At 40.5% G+C, this 19,068-nt stretch overlaps 2 protein-coding genes across 2 annotated transcripts; both read left to right on the top strand.

The window, feature by feature from the left end:
* Nucleotides 1–420: 420 nt before the first annotated feature.
* LOC139324560 (vomeronasal type-2 receptor 26-like) lies at nt 421–2,017 on the top strand. The gene is made up of 3 exons (XM_070954271.1): nt 421–570; nt 901–1,027; nt 1,119–2,017. Exons 1-3 carry the CDS (start codon nt 421–423, stop codon nt 2,015–2,017), a joined length of 1,176 nt encoding a protein of 391 aa, XP_070810372.1.
* A 7,410-nt stretch (nt 2,018–9,427) lies between these two features.
* LOC139324274 (vomeronasal type-2 receptor 26-like) lies at nt 9,428–18,471 on the top strand. The gene is made up of 5 exons (XM_070953994.1): nt 9,428–9,463; nt 10,622–11,473; nt 13,685–13,912; nt 15,038–15,164; nt 17,573–18,471. The coding sequence occupies exons 1-5, from the start codon at nt 9,428–9,430 to the stop codon at nt 18,469–18,471; spliced, it is 2,142 nt and encodes a 713-aa protein (XP_070810095.1).
* Nucleotides 18,472–19,068: the final 597 nt, after the last annotated feature.

The raw sequence follows: 19,068 nt of genomic DNA, 5'->3' as shown, positions 1-19,068 counted from the left end.
CATACCCAATCTCCTGGTCGCCCATTTGCCGCTTCTTTTTAAAAATGCTTTTAAATGGTAAAAAAAGGTCTTATGATTGCAGCTGAGCCACGCGATCATCAGAGCCATTTTTATTACTTTTAAAAGGATTTTTTTACAACCTATTCAGCTGATCACCCCCCCCGAATGCGCTGTTCTACTTACCCCATGCCTCCTTTTGGCGTAGTGCGCACTGTGCATGCTTGGAACCCTGACACCTTACCTGTTAAAGTGGCTTGGAAATGTTGTATGAGTGGGTTCTAGTAATAGTTAATTCATCTTTGAGTGAAGTATCCCTTTACCTCTTAACAAAGCCCTGATCTGCCTCCTACTAAAAAGGTTATTGCTAGAACCTACATACTGGGCAATTTTTGTTAAGTATCGAACCTCCCATTTAGAGGAATGTTGTGGAAAAGGTGGCTCCATGACAGCTTCAGAGGACCTTGGATTTTTAACGAATTAGTTGTAGAACAATTGGTCTCAAAGTCTTTATATTACTTCATGATTCTTAATGGAGTGATCACTGAGAGAATGATCTTGGAAGACCTTGGGGTAAGTTGAGATATGGTGAAGAGATGCTGCCTAGCTAACAATATTTTAAGAAAGTGCATAATGGGCAGAGAAAAAAAACCACAGAAAGGAACCACTCAACATTCTGAGGTTGTAAAAGCGATGGCAGGAAATAATACTTCCAATGATCTGTTAATAGCCCTACAGTAAGGTAAAATTAGCTCATTTGATCATGTTTCCTATCTGGTATATTTGGGAAGGTTCTTAGTTTATCATTCCCTCCTTAATCTGTTGATTACCCAGTAATAATATCTCTTCAAGCTCTCCCTTTCCCTTCTGTACCTTAAAAACTTCTTCTTCATTCATGAATAGGGATCACCTTTTTCTAGGTGCAATGATCCCTGTCAGGCAGGATACAGCAAGGCCAAGAGAGAAGGGGAATCATTTTGCTGCTATAATTGCCTTCCATGTCCAGAGCGGGAAATATCCAAGGAGAAAGGTAGGGAATTTCCAAACATAATGAGACTAAGCCATGAGAGTGCAACATGGTCTATAATCCACTATGTCCATTCTATTGTGCTCTTTTTCAGACATGGATGACTGCTTTCGGTGTCCAGAAGACCATTATCCGAACCCTGACAAAAATACCTGTATTCCAAAGCAGATCACATTTTTGTCCTATGGAGAACCTTTGGGTATCAGTCTGACTGTTCTTTCTCTTTGCTTTTTTTTAATGACATCTTTGGTCATCACCATCTTCATGAAACACAAGGACACTCCCATTGTCAAAGCCAACAACCGAAATCTCACTTATACACTTCTAGTTTCTCTTCTCCTCTCTTTCCTTTGTGTCTTTCTATTTATTGGAAGACCCAATAAGGTTGTGTGCCTCCTTCGACAACCGGCTTTTGGCCTCGTCTTTTCTGTGGCAGTTTCTTGTGTCTTGGCCAAAACCTTTGTTGTGGTTCTAGCATTCATGGCCACCAAACCTGGTTCCAGATTGAGGAAATGGGTGGGGGGAAGAATGGTTAGTTTCATTCTTCTCGCTTGTTCCCTTATCCAAATAGGTTTTTGTGCTGTGTGGCTGATAACATCCCCACCATACCCAGATTTTGATATGAAGTCAATGTCTGAAGAAATCATTATGGAATGCAATGAAGACTCGGTCATGTACTACTGTGTTTTGGGCTTTATGGGTTTTCTTGCTCTGGTTAGCTTCTCTGCTGCTTTTCTAGCTAGGAAGTTACCTGACAGCTTCAATGAAGCCAAATTCATCACCTTCAGCATGTTGGTCTTCTGCAGTGTTTGGCTGTGCTTTATTCCAACCTACCTAAGCACAAGGGGAAAATATATGTTGGCTGTGGAGATCTTCTCCATGATCTCCTCCAGTGCTGGCTTATTGGTGTGCATCTTTCTTCCCAAGTGTTTTATCATTGTGATGAGACCTGAACTGAACAACAAACATCAGCTCATGAAAAGAAAGTTTTAAGAAATCTTTTTGTTTACTTGATATTCTTTATACATAGTTACATATTGAAAAATGTGGACATTTAACCCAAGATGCAATGTACAATTTATTGGTATTCCATGTTGCTTGCCCCTGTGATTTGGATATCTCAGAACAAATTGTATAAATAAACCAACAATAGCACAAATGTATTTATCAATATTTATTTTTATTTATTTATTTGGTTTGTATATATAAGATCACAGGTATAAGTATAGCATGTTTATGAAATGGATACAAATAAATGTGGACAGTAGGACAGGGAGGGTAGGCACAATTGTGTGCTTATGCACCCCCCTTACAGACCTTTTAGGAATGGGGTGAACAGTCTAAGGTTAATGTTGTTGGAGACTTGGGGATGGAACCACAGAGTCAGGTAGTGCATTCCAGGCATTGACCACTCTGTTGCTGAAGTCGTATTTTCTGCAATCAAGTTTGGAGTGTTTACCTTAAGTTTGTATCTATTGTGTGCTCGTGTATTGTTGTGGTTGAAGTAGTCATTGACAGGTAGGACATTGTAGCAGATAACTTTATGTACTACGCTTAGGTCAGACTGAAGGTGATGTAGTTCTAAGTTGTCTAAGTCCAAAATTTCAAGCCTGGTGGCATAAGGTATTCTGTTGCAAGCAGAGGAGTGAAGGCCTCTTCTCGTGAAATATCTAATATATCCTAGTATGGAAGTGTATAGAGGGCTTAAGGAGTGAAAAAAATCTTACTTTTTACAGAAAAATGGGAAATGTTCCTCCTTATTTGATTACTCACAATTTTGCCATGAACAAAGTCTTCCACTAAATATATAGATTTCATGTGAATCATTAAATTGTCTTTACTGGTCATATTAACTCATATGCACAGTATAGAATATTGTATAGATTAACATGTTCCATGATCATAGGTCTGTTGAGTACATAGAGTTGTCACAGCACTTGACTGAAAGGCAGGCTATAATTCTATATGCCACATGATGAAATCATTCTGGGTAAGCACTGGATCACATTTGCAGAGTCTTTGGAACTACCCTTTGTTGTGTTTCACTGATAGAAATGAGATTTAAATAGGTAGAGGCTACAATGTCTCCCACTAACTGTATTGTTTTGCCAGCACTTCATTTTTTTAAGTGTCCTACTAGAGAAGACTGTGATGAGTCTTCTTTAGTGGCACTCAGGAATTTTATGTCTAGTGTAATGAAAAGAATGACTAGGAGAGATATGATACCAGTGTTCCAATATTTGAGAGGCTCCTACAATGATGTAGGGGTCAACCTATTTTCCAAAGCACCAAAAGGCAAGATAAGAAACAATAGATGGAAGCTAACCAAGGAGAGAAGCAATCTAGAACTATGGAGAAATTTCCTAATGGAGAGAGCAATCAAGCAATGGAATAGATTGCCTTCAGAAATTGTGGGTGCTCTATCACTAGAGGCTTTCAAAAAGAAATTGGACAAACATTTATCTGAAATGTTAAAGGGTCTCCTCCTCACGCAGGAGATTGGACTCGATGCCAAGGTCCCTTCCAATTCTATTATTCTATGTTCTTTGAGTTCAGGGTTCCAGGACTATCTGATTTGTTTTCTTATTCACTAATATTCACAGCTCACTTCATATCCCCCAAAATGACAAATAGTATTATAAAGCCAAAAAAGACAACAAGACGAATTCAGCTACAATGATCCTAAGCAGCTGAGTATGCATAATTATCAAATGGAGCAATCCTGGTTAAGGCCAGGTTTTTCTATTGTGGATCAGTGCATTACTCTGCAGAACTCTCTGCAAAGTGTATAAACCCTCCAGAAGGTGCTCTGAGTGTTGTTTCCGTGGATCTGAAAGTGGCATTTGTCAAAAGATTTGTTCCAACCCAACCTTAACAGAAACAAGAAACAGACTCCTTGTCCCAAGAAACCCCTCTTTATTTATCTCCTGTGAATTAATGGCATTCACACAATGAAAAGTCCAGACAATAATCCTTCAAAGAGTTAACTGCAGTAACAGATCTTATCAGTTCTTTGAGATAATCGCCAAGCAGGGAGCTTCCAGCCACAAAGCTGTAAATAAAGGTTGGCAAGCAGTCTCTGAGACATGAAACATGATGAGCCAAATTTTCCAAATTACAAATGGTTGTCTCCCACAACCACGACTCCTCTTTCCTTCTATTTATTCCCCAGCCAGGGAGGGGCCATTCAGCATCCACATGTGCCTTTTTCCCCCGAGTTGACTCCTTCTCCTCAGTTGTTCTCCTCTCCTAACAGCTCTGCGCATACACGCATATGGAACAGGTCCCAGCTGTTCTTCCTCCCCACTTATCTCAGCTTCCATAGGCAGCTGCCTCTCTGGTAGCTGGGAAATGTCAGAAAGCCCTGGCTCTATTTCTGCTTCCAACACAGAGCATCCATCAGAGTCTTCCCCAGACTCCAGAACTGGCTCAAATTCCTCCCCAACCTCCTCATCATCCGAGTCTGCCACCAGCTCCACTGTCAGCTGCAGGCCACAACAAGATTGTGAAAAAAGCAATCCCTTTATTATCACTGGTTCCTGCAAGTTCTTGAGTTACAATCAGTTGCTGAGTTACAGGTGAAAGTTAACAGGGACATCGCCATAGCCATAACCTGGATTCAAAGTTCTGATGGTCAAACAGATCACATTTTGATCTGCACTTATGGCTCTTTAGAGTCATGTAACCTTGATTGCTTTGCTTTGCTTTGCTTTGCTTTGCTTTGCTTTGCTTTGCTTTGCTTTGCTTTGCTTTGCTTTGCTTTGCTTTGCTTTGCTTTGCTTTGCTTTGCTTTGCCTTGCCTTGCCTTGCCTTGCCTTGCCTTGCCTTGCGTTGCCTTGCCTTGCCTTGCCTTGCGTTAGGTTATGTTACGTTACTAATTTAATTTAATTTAATTTAATTTAATTTAATTTAATTTAATTTAATTTAATTTAATTTAATTTAATTTAATTTAATTTAATTTAATTTAATTTAATTTAATTTAATTTAATTTTTTAATTTAATTTAATTTAATTTAATTTATTTTTTTTAATTTTTAATTTTTAATTTAATTTAATTTAATTTTATTTTATTTTTTGTCTAGTCTAGTCTAGTCTAGTCTAGTCTAGTCTAGTCTAGTCTAGTCTAGTCTAGTTTTGTCTATTTTGCCAAAATTACAAAATAAGCAAGATTACATCTTGGAAAGCTCAGCACATTTGGATTTGGTCAGTATTTATTTATTTATTTATTTATTTATTTATTTATTTATTTATTTATGTATGTATGTATGTATGTATGTATGTATGTATGTATGTATGTATTTGTTGGGACTTGTATGCCGCCCTATCTCCACAGGACTCAGGGCAGCTCACAACAGTTAAAACAGAACAGACAAACCATTAAAACAGAAGTCCAAGTTAAAAGTAAAAAATTCAATAAAACCCAGATTAAAACCCCCATCAGTCCAAGGCGGCCAGGTGAAATAGCCAAGTTTTCAGCCCACGGCAGGAAGAACGAAGGTTGGAGGCCACCCAGAGCTCCAAAGGGAGTTGATTCCAAAGGGCGGGTGCGCCCACAGAGAAAGCTCTCTCCCTGGGGGTCGCCAGCCGACACTGTCTGGCCGATGGCACCCTGACTAGGCCCTCCCTGTGGGAGAGCACCGGGCGATGGGAAGCTATTGCTGGCTGCAGATGGTCCTCCAAATATCCCAGGCCTAGGCCATGTAGGGCTTTATAGGTAATCACCAGCACCTTGAATCTTATCTGGAGGGCAACCGGCAGCCAATGCAAGTCACGCAGAAGAGGTGTAACATGGGAGTGTCGGGACACTGCCATCACTACCCGCACAGCCGCATTCTGCACCAGCTGAAGCCTCCGAGTGGTCTTCAGGGGCAGCCCCATGTAGAGAGCATTGCAGTAGTCAATACGAGAGGTGACGAGTGCATGAGTGCATGAGAGGTGACGAGTGTGTAGGGCATCTCAGTCCAAGTAGGGGCACAACTGGTGCACCAGGCGAATCTGGGCAAATGCCCGCCTGGTCATGGTCGTTACATGGTCTTCCAAATTTAACAGTGAATCCAGGAGGACGCTGAGATCATTAGTCTGCTGAGCTGGATAGCTCAGCAGACTAATGCATTGTAATTTAACTCCAACTGTCTGCAATTAGTAAGTTTGAATCTTGCCAGGCGCAAGGTTGACTCAGCCTTCCATCCTTTCTAAGGTAGGTAAATTGAGGACCCAATTTGTGGGGGCAATAAGCTGACTTTGTAAAAATATAAAAAAGTATGAAGGCTATTGCTTAACGCATTGTAAGCCGCCCTGAGTCTCCGGAGAAGGGCGGCATATAAATAAAAAAAAAAGTTGTGTGCCCTATCTACAGGGAGCAACACCTCACACCCCTATAACCAAAGGTGGAATATCTTGTTCGAACCGAGATGCCGGTACCCACAGCCACTCGGTCTTGGCAGGGTTGAGCCAAAGCCTATTTCTCCCCATCCAGGTCTGCACCGCTTCCAGGCACTGGGACATCGCGTCGAGGGCATCACTGGGCTGTTTCGGGGTGGATATAAAAAGCTGGGTATCATCAGCATACTGATGATACCTCACCCCAAAACCACGGATGATCTCCCCCAGCGGCATCATATAGATGTTGAACAGAAGGGGAGAGAGGACTGACCCCTGGGGCACCCCACAAATGAGGGGTCTCAGGGCCGACCTCTGCCCCCATCCAACACCACTTGCGAACACCCCGAGACCTAGGAAGAGAACCACCGTAAAACAATGCCCCCCACCCCCAATCCCTCAAGGTGTCGCAGCAAGATACCATGATCGATGGTATCAAAGGCTGCCAAGAGATCCAATAGGACCAAGGCAGAGGAAAATCCTTTGTCCCGGGCCCTCCAGAGATCATCCACCAGTGCGACCAATGCTGTCTCTGTGCTGTACCTGGGCCTGAAACCCGACTGGTACGGATCTAGGTAATCTGCTTCCTCCAGGGCCAACAGGAGCTGCTGTGCCACCATGCTCTCAACAACCTTTGCAATAAAGCAAAGGTTGGAGACATGATGAAAGTTATTCAAAATGGCTGAATCCAGGGCAGGTTTCTTGAGGAGGGGCCTCACCACCGCCTCCTTCAAGGCAGCGGGGAAGCTACCCTCACCCAGGGATGCAGTAATCACTGCCCGGATCCAGTCACATGTAACTTCCCAAGCTGCGTAAACAAGCCAGGAGCGATACGGGTCCAACAAACATGTGGTAGCACTCAGCTTCCCCATGATCCTGTCCACTTCCTCAGGGGTAACAGGATCGATCCTCCCAGATGACAAGATCTGTTGTCTCTCCCTCGTCTGACCCTGCCCAGTCAGGGTCCCGACCGTCCTGAATCTGAGCAATCTTGTCCAGCAGATGCTGACTATACTCCTCGGCACACCTCCGTAGAGGGTCATCCCCCGCTCCCCGATTCAAAAGGGAGCGTGACACCCTAAACAGAGTGGCCGGGCAATTATCTGCGGACGCGATGAGGGTGGAGAAGTAAGAATGCTTCGCTGCCTCCATCTCCACTAGATAAGACCGTGTAAAGGATCTTAACGGAGTGTGATCAGATTTGGAACGACGGGACCTCCAACAGCTCTCTAGGCCTCTTCTCCGCCGCTTTTAGATAAAAGACAAACTGAAATGCCAGAAGTGTAGCCTAAATTGAGTTGTCCAACAATACCAATTGAAGCCCACTTAAAATATTTGCAAAGAAAATGATACAGACATGTCCATAAGAACCAACGTTTGTCTGTACAGGAATTTTAATTATACTTTATGAACATTAATACTCATGGGTTTTTTTTGAATCTTGTGTTTCTATTTGGGGAGATTTTTCAAATTTTAATCCAATGTTCTTGAGATATCACATGCTTATTGTCTCAAGGGAACCAGGCATATTTTCTTTTCAGTTGTGACATAGTTCAAGAGCTCAGAATTCTGAATAAGTTATTATCTCAACTATAATTAAACATTACCTGCATTCCTGTTCCAAACTCATGGGATTTCAGGCAAAATGGAAGAACTGAGCCTGAAGAATGCTATTAATGTTCCCCAAGCTATTCCAAACCATGGCTGGATGCCACAAAGCTCTGTGATTTAAGTTGGTAGCATGTTGCATTCTCTATTTTTGTCTGAAAAACATCTCACGAAGGCAGGTCAGTCTGATTTACTTCAAGGATGCTGTTGCCAACAGGTGCATTTATATACAGAAAGAAGACACTCATGGAAGATGTTAGTATTCATGAAGCTACTGTTAACAATAATGCCTCAAGTGGTCTGCAAGTGTAACTTGGACGAGCCTCTTCCTATTCGTCACACATATCACCAGCTTGGAGATGTTAACATTGCTGGCATTATTTCTGTATTCTCAACATTTTCTGACGCTATTGATTTTAGTCAACACCCTTCTCAGGCACTTCAAGATGGAGTTATGTAAGCACATCTTTCATTTATAATCAACCTCTATAACTTGCTGTTCAGCCACAATGGTGATCAAAATATTTCCCTGAAAGTTTGTCATTGAAAAAGTGTCTGAAACATCCCTCTTAATAACAGATGTATCAATCTATGGTCAACCTCCATTTCACTTTCCACATGAAGTGGATAAAAACTTTTTATTTGAAAGCTGCCCAGAATCACCCTGAGATTGTTTGATTAATCAGTCAATAAAAAGACCAAAGCTCATTTAATCGTACTGAATTATTTCTAAGTATAGACTGTGGAAACAGATAAAATTATGAAGGTGTAACTACCACTAAAATATGTATGGCATGTAAGACCAGTGATTACCCCTTCTCAGTTGATTTTATTTGTAACAAAATAGAATTACATTCTTTTGAATAAAATGAATTTCTAGGAATCTATGATTTGCTACTAGGCATTTCTCATGTATTACAAAATAACTCTTCCAACCTCAAGCCAGTGTTTGCTGGTTATATATATATATATATATAATCACAAGTTCTAGAGTAGTACATATGCACTATATTTGTCCTAAGCATTTTCCAGGATCCTAGTAGAAGGATGAATATATTGCACTAAATATAGTACAATAGTATGTCCCACTGAATATTCTACTGAAACATTGCATATTCTAAATAATATCTTTCTTAATATATTATGTAATGTTTGTTGCAGAGTATCCTTTCAGAATTACCAGCATATACTTGCCCTAACGTATGCTCTTAAAGAGATCAATGAAAATGCCCAGATCCTACCCAATGTCACACTGGGTTTCCACCTTTATAATAGTAATTTCAGTCCAAGTTGGACATACCTTGCCTCAATGGTGCTTCTCTTCAACCAGAGACAGGGCAGATTTGTCCCTAACTACATCTGTGGGGCACCAATCACTTTAGCTGCAGTCATGGGGGGATCAGACATCTGTCTCTACATGGCGACCATTCTGTGCATCTACAAAGTTCCTCAGGTAAGATGTGTTGAAGTTCTACAGCACTTTCTGAACAAACATGGATTGTTTTGCTTTTATGATAAAGAGCTCAGGCTGTATATAACTCTTTGATACATACTCAGAAAGGAAACTTTAAAATGGCTGATTGTCAATATTGATTACTTGAATCCAGCTGGCATAGAATCATCTATTCCTTGTTATTCAGTGAGCATTTATGACCACAGATGAAGACATGGCATCCAAGATGTCAACTTTATCTTGCGTGAATAGCAAAAGTACAAGATGTTCTAATGATCTAACTTGGTTGAAGTAATCAACTGAATTTCAAACTCCAAATAAAGGTAAAAGTTAATAGAAAGAGAAAAAGAATAAATATGCATTGATGATGTGGAGAGGATGGAGACAGAAATGTTTCTTGAAAAGCAAACAGAGATTTGAAATGATCAGACTTCCTAAAGGTCCAAAGTATTTATTTGGACTGTAAGGAAGACTTAGTATTAATGTATATCCCAGGTTTTAGCTTTCTTGAGGAAAAAAACAACAACACCTGTGGCATTTTGGGTGTCCTGGGTTTCCATAGAGATGTTTCCCTCTCTAGGAAATCATTTATCCATTAAAGGGGGTAGAAAGAAGAGAGCCTCATAATGTTTAGCAATCATTTATACTTGATTGGATTAGCAGAGAATACAAATAATGATAAACCTGATCAGACAATGGGAATTTTGGGAAGAGGTAAATATGAGAAGTCCTTGGTGCTCTATGAGCTTGGTTGTATTCATGCAGAAAAAAATGAAACATCTGCAAAACAATAAGAATATCAGCAAGAACAATAACCAAGCTACAGACCTCTCATTTCAGTCCCAAGCCACAAATACTCTCCTTCCCAGGTAAATATTCCTACATTGAAGTAAAGTTGAAACTTATTCTTTCCTTTTCCAGAATGGTCATTTTTATGTTTCCTCAAAAACAACAACAATACAACAATAAGAGTTTTTGAGGAAGAAAAACATTTCTTGAGTACTAAGATTGAAGCCAAGGTAGTCATGAAATGAACAAAATTATTTAGACAATGTTTCAATGCACAAATTCAAGAGCACCCTAAAATTGAATGTGTTCTCAGAGACTCCCATACAACTTTGCAATTCTTTGCAATTGCATATGTTTATTTTTCTGTAGTTGATATATGGCTCTGCTCCAGTCATGGATAAAGAGACTCAATCAATTTTCTTCCAACAAATGTTTCCAGATGAATCCCATCAACGTAAGGGCCTCTTGCAGCTACTGCTGTGTTTTAGATGGATCTGGATTGGAATTCTTGTTGTAAAAGATGAGAAAGGAGAGAAATTTGTCCAGGAGGTGATTCCCTCATTTTCTGAGAATGGCATCTGTGTTGAATTCATAGCAGAGTTACCAAATGTAGCTTTTTACAGTGACTTTACTGATACTATGGAGGAAGGATTACATATATACCATGTTCTCATGAACAGCACAGCCAATGTGATAATCTTATATGGTGAAATTCAGTCCTTATCAGTTCTGAGAACTTTCCTCCAGTTTTCAGAAGTGGAGGATATACCAAGGAAGAATAAGATTTGGCTTATAACTGCTCAGACAGATTACACTTCAATGTCTGTTCATAAATCATGCAATATCAGTTTCCTACATGGTGCTTTATCCTTTGCAGTTCACACAAAGAAAGTACCAGAATTCCAGGAATTTATTCAGAACTTAAGTCCAAACAACAACCAACACGATCATTTTCGGAAAGATTTTTGGGAACAGGCATTTGATTGTTTCTTTGCAAACTCAAAAATGGAGAACTATGAGAAGAAATGTACTGGACAGGAGAGGCTTGAGACCCTTCCCACATCTGTGTTTGAAACACACATGAGTGGACAGAGTTACAATATTTACAATGCAGTCCATGTTGTGGCACATGCTTTGCAATCTTTGTATTTATCCAAATCCAGGGGAAAAAAAATAGTGAAAGAAGGAAGAAAACAGATTCGCAATCAAGTGTGGTGGAAGGTAGGTTTGTAATTAGAATAGTGCAGAAACCACCATATCAGTACTTGCAACATCTGTCAGTAAACTTTAGCAAATAATACTTTTTAGAGGTATTGACATTAAGTCTGAAAGCTGTACAATTCAATTGGAAAATAACTGAAACCTTTATGGGGAAAAATAACAATAAACATATTCAATAAACATATAAAATACATTGGTTGCATAAGTGTACACATCTTCCTGTAAGTGTGGATAATTAATTCATAATTAATCACATTCAAACTGATGGAAACTAGTAGTCAGTACACACCTGCATCAATTCAAATGTCTCTAATATAGCTTGTGTAAAGTGCAGCTGTTCTAGTAGGATTTTTCTGACACTTACTCAGATGCCTCTTACAGGAAAACCTATGGTCTATAAAGAGCGTAAGAAAAACGTCAAAGAGATCTCATTGTAGGAAGGTATCAGTCAGAAGAATGGATTACAAAATAATTTCTGACATACTGGATATATCATAGAACACAGTGAAGGCAGTCATCAACAAGTGGAGAAAATATGGCACAACAGTTACATTACCAAGAATTAGATGTCCCTCCAAGATTGATGAAAACCATTAGAAAATAGGCTGCCAAGAGGCTTATAACAGCATTATAGGAATAGCAGGAATTTCTGGCAAGTACTGATTGTGTCCTATATGTGACAACAATCTCCTATATTCTTCATGTCTGGGCTGTGGGTTAGGGTGGCAAGATGGAAAGTGTTTCTTAGAAAGAAAAAACATTCAAGCCTGGCTACATTTTGCAATAAACTTACATTAGGTCTGACAAAAGCAATGTGGGAAAATGTATTATGCTCTGGTAAGATCAATGTTGAAATTTTGGCGATAAAATTCCAAACAGAACAACTTCCAACTTCTTTCTAGCTTTCCCATTGACTTTGCTTATGGAAAGCCAGCAAGGAAGATTGCAAATCACAACCATTTAAATCTAGGAGGATGCAATACTCACAAATGCAGGCCAGTTGCCAAGATCTAGGATTGTGATCATATGACAGGGGTGCTATGACAGTGAGAATTTCAAGAAAGTCATACGTGCCGTTCATTCTGCAACATTTCAATTTCAAATGATTGTTGAACAAGCAGTCATTACACAAACTTGCATTTATGTGTTGTTCTGCTGCCTCATTTACTGAGACCCAAAAATGTTGACTAAGAAACCAATAACATTTAGGTCAGGACTAATTTTATAGTACTAGATTCCTACAACTCTGAGAGTGCTTATATATGTCCCTCATATTCTTTGTTTGATGTGGGTGTAACTGAAATATTTTCTCAAGTTATATTTCTTGGTCCAGGCTCAAGTTCTTATTTGACTGTTGCCTTGATAGTGGCTCTCCATTCTGTCCTTCAAGACCATTCCTATTAGCTCTAGAGATGGAGGGAGGTTGATTTCCTTAGTCTCTTGTTAGCTGGCCAGGAATGGGAATATCAGACATTGTAGCTGTGTTTCTTATGAGAGCCATGAATTCATTGAATTCATATGACTCCTTTAAGTGAAATGATCCTGAGCCCATCTAGATCAACATAACTCAATTTCCCGTATGCTCATTTCTCTCTCTCTTTTCAATATAAAATTACATATTTAAAAATGGAAGACAAGAACAAGATTAAAAAATACCCTTACTGAAAAAGTAAGTCTTGCTGTATGTATGTGTAGTGTGTATACATACATACATGCATAAATACACATATACCTTTTCAGCTACATTTTCTTTTATCTTATTATTTATCTTGCTTCTAGTCTGTTGGATTGTAACTGCAATAATTCAAATCAAACTTTAGCATGGCTAGAGCAAGTACATAGCTCTTTAGAAGTAAAAATAGGATTAAACTTTTGTAGTCTTATGCATCATTGTATTTCTTATATATTTATCAGAATTCATCTAGTTTAAGTAGTTTTAACAATTAATCTACTAAGTGTTGGCTTTTGGGGTTTTTTTTTGCCTTTTTATATTGAGATTCTGTGCTAATTTTATTTCAGTAATTGATATTTACCTCTACTGCTATTTTGGAATAAATGTTATGTTATTTGATTGGTATTGGCCTACAACCAAAAACATGTTTTTATATTTTTTTTCTTTAAAGTGGCATCCACTTTTTGAACATATGAATTATTTTCCCTCTCTTTATCCTGTTCTCTCTTTGTCCCTTTTTCTGTGTTGCTGTATTTCAGGTTCATTCTTTTCTGAAAAGCATCAGATTCAACAACAGTGTTGGTGAGAAGATCTCCTTTGATAAAAATGGAGAATTCATTGGTGGATATGATATTATCAACTGGATCACATTCCCAAACCAGTCTTTTCTTAGGGTCAAAGTTGGAATGGTAGATCCCACAGCTCCAGCGGATGAGTTCTTCAATATTTCTGTAGATTCCATCACGTGGCCAGTGGGCTTTAATCAGGTTAGCTGTTTCAATCTAGATTCGTCTGTCTTCATTTGTATACAATAAAAATATGATTACTAATGAAAATAAATGTCTCTGAATAAAGTTTGTACTAAGTAGAAATGTCCTGGAGAAGGAAAACATTATCTGTAAGAATGTTTACTTTTCTAATAGTTGGTATAAAACATTGTACCCTTTATTTTGGCCCTGTTAGTTATGGACCATGTTTCCATGGTTTAGAAATAGGAGCTGAAATCCAGTGTACTACATTACACCAGTCTGTTGACTTCTTTAACTAACCAGCGCAGAAATTGTCTTTGGAGAGTGAGGTTGATAGTTATGAAAGGCCATAGATGCCAATAAAGATAGATATTTAATGAATTATTATTTCAGACTGAGTCCATGTCAAAATGATGAAAGTTCCCAGAACATCATCTCTGAATAGACTAAGTACAAATGTCCTCAGGAAGAAAAGAAAAGAAATCTGCAGTTGGTGTAGAATATTTACGTTGGCCCTCTGTTAATTATGGACAATGTATTTCATGGTTTTTGAAGTAAAAGCTGCAAGCCAGTGTACTAGATTTCATCAGTCTGGAGATTTCAAAATTCAGAGGCTGAGAAAACCATTGTTAACTAACATCACAGAAATTGTCTTTGGATAATAGGGATGATAATTATGAAAGGCCATAGATGCCAATAAAGATGGATATTTAATGAATTATTATTTGAGACCAACTACTGGTACATCTCAAAATGATGTCATCACATTACTTCTGATTATTAAGTACTTCTTGTCCCCTCTGTATCTCAAAATATTTTGCCAGTATACCAGATTTCATCAGTCTGGAGATTTCAAGCACAGAAATTGGCTTTGGATAATAGGGATGATAGTTATGAAAGCCCATAGACACCAATAAAGATAGATATTTAATGAATTATTTGTCAACTCGCAAAGCCAATTTCAAACCAATTCCATATCAAAATGATGTCAATACACTACTTCTGCTTATTAATCCATTTTTGTTCTGTTGATTCCACACTAACAGTATCTCTCCAAGCTATCTCTCCAGATACTAACAGTATCTCTCCAAGCACTTCCTTTCCCCTCTGTATCTTAAAATATTCTTCTTCATTCATTGATAGGCATTACCTCTATCTTTGTGTAATGATCCTTGTGAGACAGGATACAGCAAGGCGAAGAAAGAAGGAGAGTCATTTTGCTGCTATGATTGCCATCTGTGTCCAGAGGGGAAAATATCAAAGGAGAAGGGTAGGAAATTTCCAAATTTAATGGGACTAAGCAACAAGAATACAACACTATCTATAATCAACTGAGGTTGATTATAATAATAAGGTTCCTGATGGAGCTTGGGCCATTTCCTGAGACTCTGGCTCACAACTCGACTGAGGACCTAGTGGTCGCCTGGGTCAGGGCGGCTACTGGGGCCTTGGACCGCGTTGTGCCTTTGCGGCCTCTGACCCAATGCCGATCTCGTCTAGCTCCTTGGTTTTCCGAGGAGCTGAGAGAGATGAAGCGTCGGAAGACGCCTGGAGAGCGATTGGAGGACAAGCTGATCTGAATCTGACCGAACACAGGTGAGATCTTATATTAAGACCTACCTAGTGGCGATAAGAGCGGCGAAGTCTAGCTACTTCTCCGCTCTTATTGCATCTGCAGAGAACCGCCCAGCTGCGCTGTTTAGGGTGACCCGCTCCCTACTTCAGGTGGGGGTACGGGAAGATCCCTTAAAGGGTCGAGCTGAGGATTTTGTACAATTCCTGCATGATAAAGTCGCTCAGATTCGGGAAGGCTTGGACTCCGATTGGGTAGATCCAGGGGAGGAGGCGGGGGCAGGTCTTGAGAGCGTTATCTGGGAAGAGTTTGACTCTGTGGCTCCTGAGGACATGGACAGGATTCTGGGCAAGCTTAATGCTGCCACATGTTTATTGGACCCGTGTCCCTCCTGGTTGGTACTGGCCTCCCGGGAGGTTACACGAGGCTGGCTCCAGGGGATTATAAATGCTTCTCTGAGTGAGGGTGTCTTTCCCACCGCCTTCAAAGAGGCGGTTGTGAACCCCCTCCTCAAGAAGCCTTCCCTGGACCCGGCTATATTATCAAATTATCGTCCAGTCTCCAATCTTTGCTTTGTTGCGAAGGTTGTTGAGAGTGTGGTGGCGCGACAACTACCCCGATACCTGGATGAAGTTGTCTATCTGGATCTGTTCCAGTCGGGCTTCAGGTCACGATACAGCACGGAAACGGCATTGGTCGCATTGGTGGATGATCTCTGGAGGGCTCGGGACAGAGGTTGCTCCTCTATCCTGGTCCTATTAGATCTCTCAGCGGCTTTTGATACCATCGACCATGGTATCTTACTGCACCGGCTGGAGGGGTTAGGAATAGGGGGCACCGTGCTTTGGTGGTTCTCCTCCTTCCTCTCTGACCGTTCGTAGTTTGTGTTGGCAGGGGGGCAGAGGTCGACCTTGAGGCACCTTATTTGTGGGGTGCCGCAAGAGTCAGTCCTCTCACCCCTTTTGTTCAACATTTATGTAAAACCACTAGGCGAGATCATCCGTGGTTTTGGGATGAGTGTTCATCAGTATGCTGATGACACACAGCTATACATCTCCACCCCAGACCACCCCAATGATGCCCTTGCTGTGATGTCCCGTTGCCTGGAGGCCATGTGGATCTGGATGGGGAGAAACAAGCTCAGACTCAACCCCTCCAAGACCAAGTGGCGGTGGCTTCCGGCGTCCCGGTATAGTCAGCTGGTACTATCACTGACAATAGGGGATGAGATCTTGCTCCCCACAGAGAGGGCCCGCAACTTGGGTGTCCTCCTGGATTCACGGTTATCTTTAGAAGATCATTTGATGGCCGTGGCCAGGGGTGCCTTTTATCAGGTTCGCCTGATCCGCCAGTTGCGTCCCTTTCTGGATCGGGATGCCTTGCGCATGATCACTCATGCCCTAGTTACCTCCCGTATGGACTACTGTAATGCTCTCTACATGGGGCTCCCCTTGAAAAGCACCCGGAGGCTCCAACTGGTCCAGAACGTAGCCGCGCGGGTGATTATGGGCGCAGCTCATTACGCCCATGTAACACATCTCCTACGCGAGCTGCACTGGCTCCCGGTGGTCTTCCGGGTGCGATTCAAGGTGTTAGTTATCACCTTTAAAGCGCTCCATGGCTTAGGACCTGGGTACCTATGAGACCGTCTTTTGCCACCAATAACCTCCCACCGACCAGTTCATTCTCACAGGGAGGGACTACTCAGGGTACCATCAGTCAAATTATGTCGACTGGCGACTCCCAGGGGGAGGGCCTTCTCTGTGGGGGCTCCAACCCTTTGGAATGAACTGCCCCCGGAGATACGGAATATCCCTGATCTCCGTGCTTTCTGCCATGCCCTCAAGACCCTGATGTTCCAACAGGCGGGGCTAAACATATGAACATGTGAATGATTTTTTAAATGTGATCTAAGTCTGGGTTTTATTTAATTGACCAAACTAAGTAATAATTTTAATTAGCAATTTTATGATGTTTGTATGTCTATATTTTTCTTCACTGTACACCGCCTTGAGTCCTACGGGAGAAAGGCGGTATAGAAATATAATAAATAAATAAATAAATAAATAAATAAACTATATCAGTTCCACTCTGTTCTTTTTCAGACAAGGATGACTGCTCTCCATGTCCAGAAGATCAATATCCAAATCCTAAAAAAAATATGTGCATTCCAAAGCGGATCACTTTTTTGTCTTACGAAGAACCCTTAGGGATCAGTCTGACTGTTCTTTCTCTTTGCTTTTCTTTGTTAACAATTTTGGTAATAATAATCTTCATGAAACATAAAGACACTGCCATCGTCAAAGCCAACAACCGGAATCTCACCTACACTCTCTTAGTCTCTCTCCTCTTCTCTTTCCTTTGTGTCTTTCTATTTATTGGAAGACCCGATAAGATTGTATGTCTCCTTCGACAACCAGCTTTTGGCCTCATCTTTTCTGTGGCAGTTTCTTGTGTCCTCGCCAAAACCTTTGTTGTGGTTCTAGCATTCATGGCCACCAAACCTGGTTCCAAATTGAGGAAATGGGTTGGGGGAAGAATGATCAGTTTCATTCTTGTAGCCTGCTCCCTTGTCCAAATAGGTTTTTGTGCTGCGTGGCTGATAACATCTCCACCATATCCAGATTTTGATACGAAGTCGATGTCTGAAGAAGTGATCATGGAGTGCAATGAGGAATCAATCATGTTCTACTGTGTTTTGGGCTTTATGGGTTTTCTTGCTCTGGTTAGCTTCTCTGCTGCTTTTCTAGCTAGGAAGTTACCTGACAGCTTCAATGAAGCCAAATTCATCACCTTCAGCATGTTGGTCTTCTGCAGTGTTTGGCTGTGCTTTATTCCAACGTATCTAAGCACAAGGGGAAAATACATGCTGGCCGTGGAGATCTTCTCCATGATCTCCTCCAGTGCTGGCTTATTGGTGTGCATCTTTCTTCCCAAGTGTTTTATCATCGTGATGAGACCTGAACTGAACAATAAACATCAGCTCATGAAAAAGAAATTTTGACAACTCTTTCCATTTGCTTCATATCCTTTATATGTAGATTTTGGAGAAGTTTTCCACTTGCACAATTAAGTTAGAGAACAATGTGCAGCTATATTTGACTTGCTATGTTGCAATATTTACCCTGTCCCTTATATTTGGATTGGGCAGAACTGTTTTTCTTTCCGAAGTCAATTATACATAGGTACTTTAACATACATATATTTAAAAAATAAATAATAGTACAAATTGATTTATTGACATATGTGATGGTAAGCTCTGACTACTTATATAAGTTAAATGTGAATTATAATTTGTCTGTGTCTTAATTCATATGAACACTAGAATGTTCATAAAGAAAAAGAAATGGGATTAAATACAAATAAAGCTTTTGTTTAAATAGGGAAGATATCAATTCACAAATCATCCCTGGCCTACTCTCGAGTTGCTATAGGCCAGGGGGAATGGGAAACCTGCAAAATGGCACAGTAGCCAAAGACAGATGCACATTCCACACTTATCTCTCCCAAGGCTGTATCCCAGGGTTACCTGCAGATGCCAAAGCGGAGTGACCTCTACAACCCGCAAAATTGCTCCATTGGCGAATGTGATTGATATTAC

Source organism: Pituophis catenifer, unplaced genomic scaffold, assembly GCF_029215685.1.
Source record: "Pituophis catenifer annectens isolate HBS135680 unplaced genomic scaffold, rPitCat1.0.hap2 SCAF_15, whole genome shotgun sequence".
Lineage (NCBI taxonomy): Eukaryota > Metazoa > Chordata > Lepidosauria > Squamata > Colubridae > Pituophis > Pituophis catenifer.
Note: the sequence above shows the minus strand (reverse complement) of the source record. Positions and strands in the feature narration are given on the sequence as shown.

What these genes read in the sequence shown, in the direction of transcription:
- LOC139324560 (XM_070954271.1), top strand. Translation starts at nt 421, where the DNA reads ATGTTGTGGAAAAGGTGGCTCCATGACAGCTTCAGAGGACCTTGGATT. An exon ending in TGATCTTGGAAGACCTTGGG is followed by an intron (nt 571 to 900) that starts GTAAGTTGAGAT and finishes ATTCATGAATAG; the next exon opens with GGATCACCTTTTTCTAGGTG. An exon ending in GGAAATATCCAAGGAGAAAG is followed by an intron (nt 1,028 to 1,118) that starts GTAGGGAATTTC and finishes GCTCTTTTTCAG; the next exon opens with ACATGGATGACTGCTTTCGG.
- LOC139324274 (XM_070953994.1), top strand. Translation starts at nt 9,428, where the DNA reads ATGGCGACCATTCTGTGCATCTACAAAGTTCCTCAG. An exon ending in GCATCTACAAAGTTCCTCAG is followed by an intron (nt 9,464 to 10,621) that starts GTAAGATGTGTT and finishes ATTTTTCTGTAG; the next exon opens with TTGATATATGGCTCTGCTCC. An exon ending in GAAAATATCAAAGGAGAAGG is followed by an intron (nt 15,165 to 17,572) that starts GTAGGAAATTTC and finishes GTTCTTTTTCAG; the next exon opens with ACAAGGATGACTGCTCTCCA.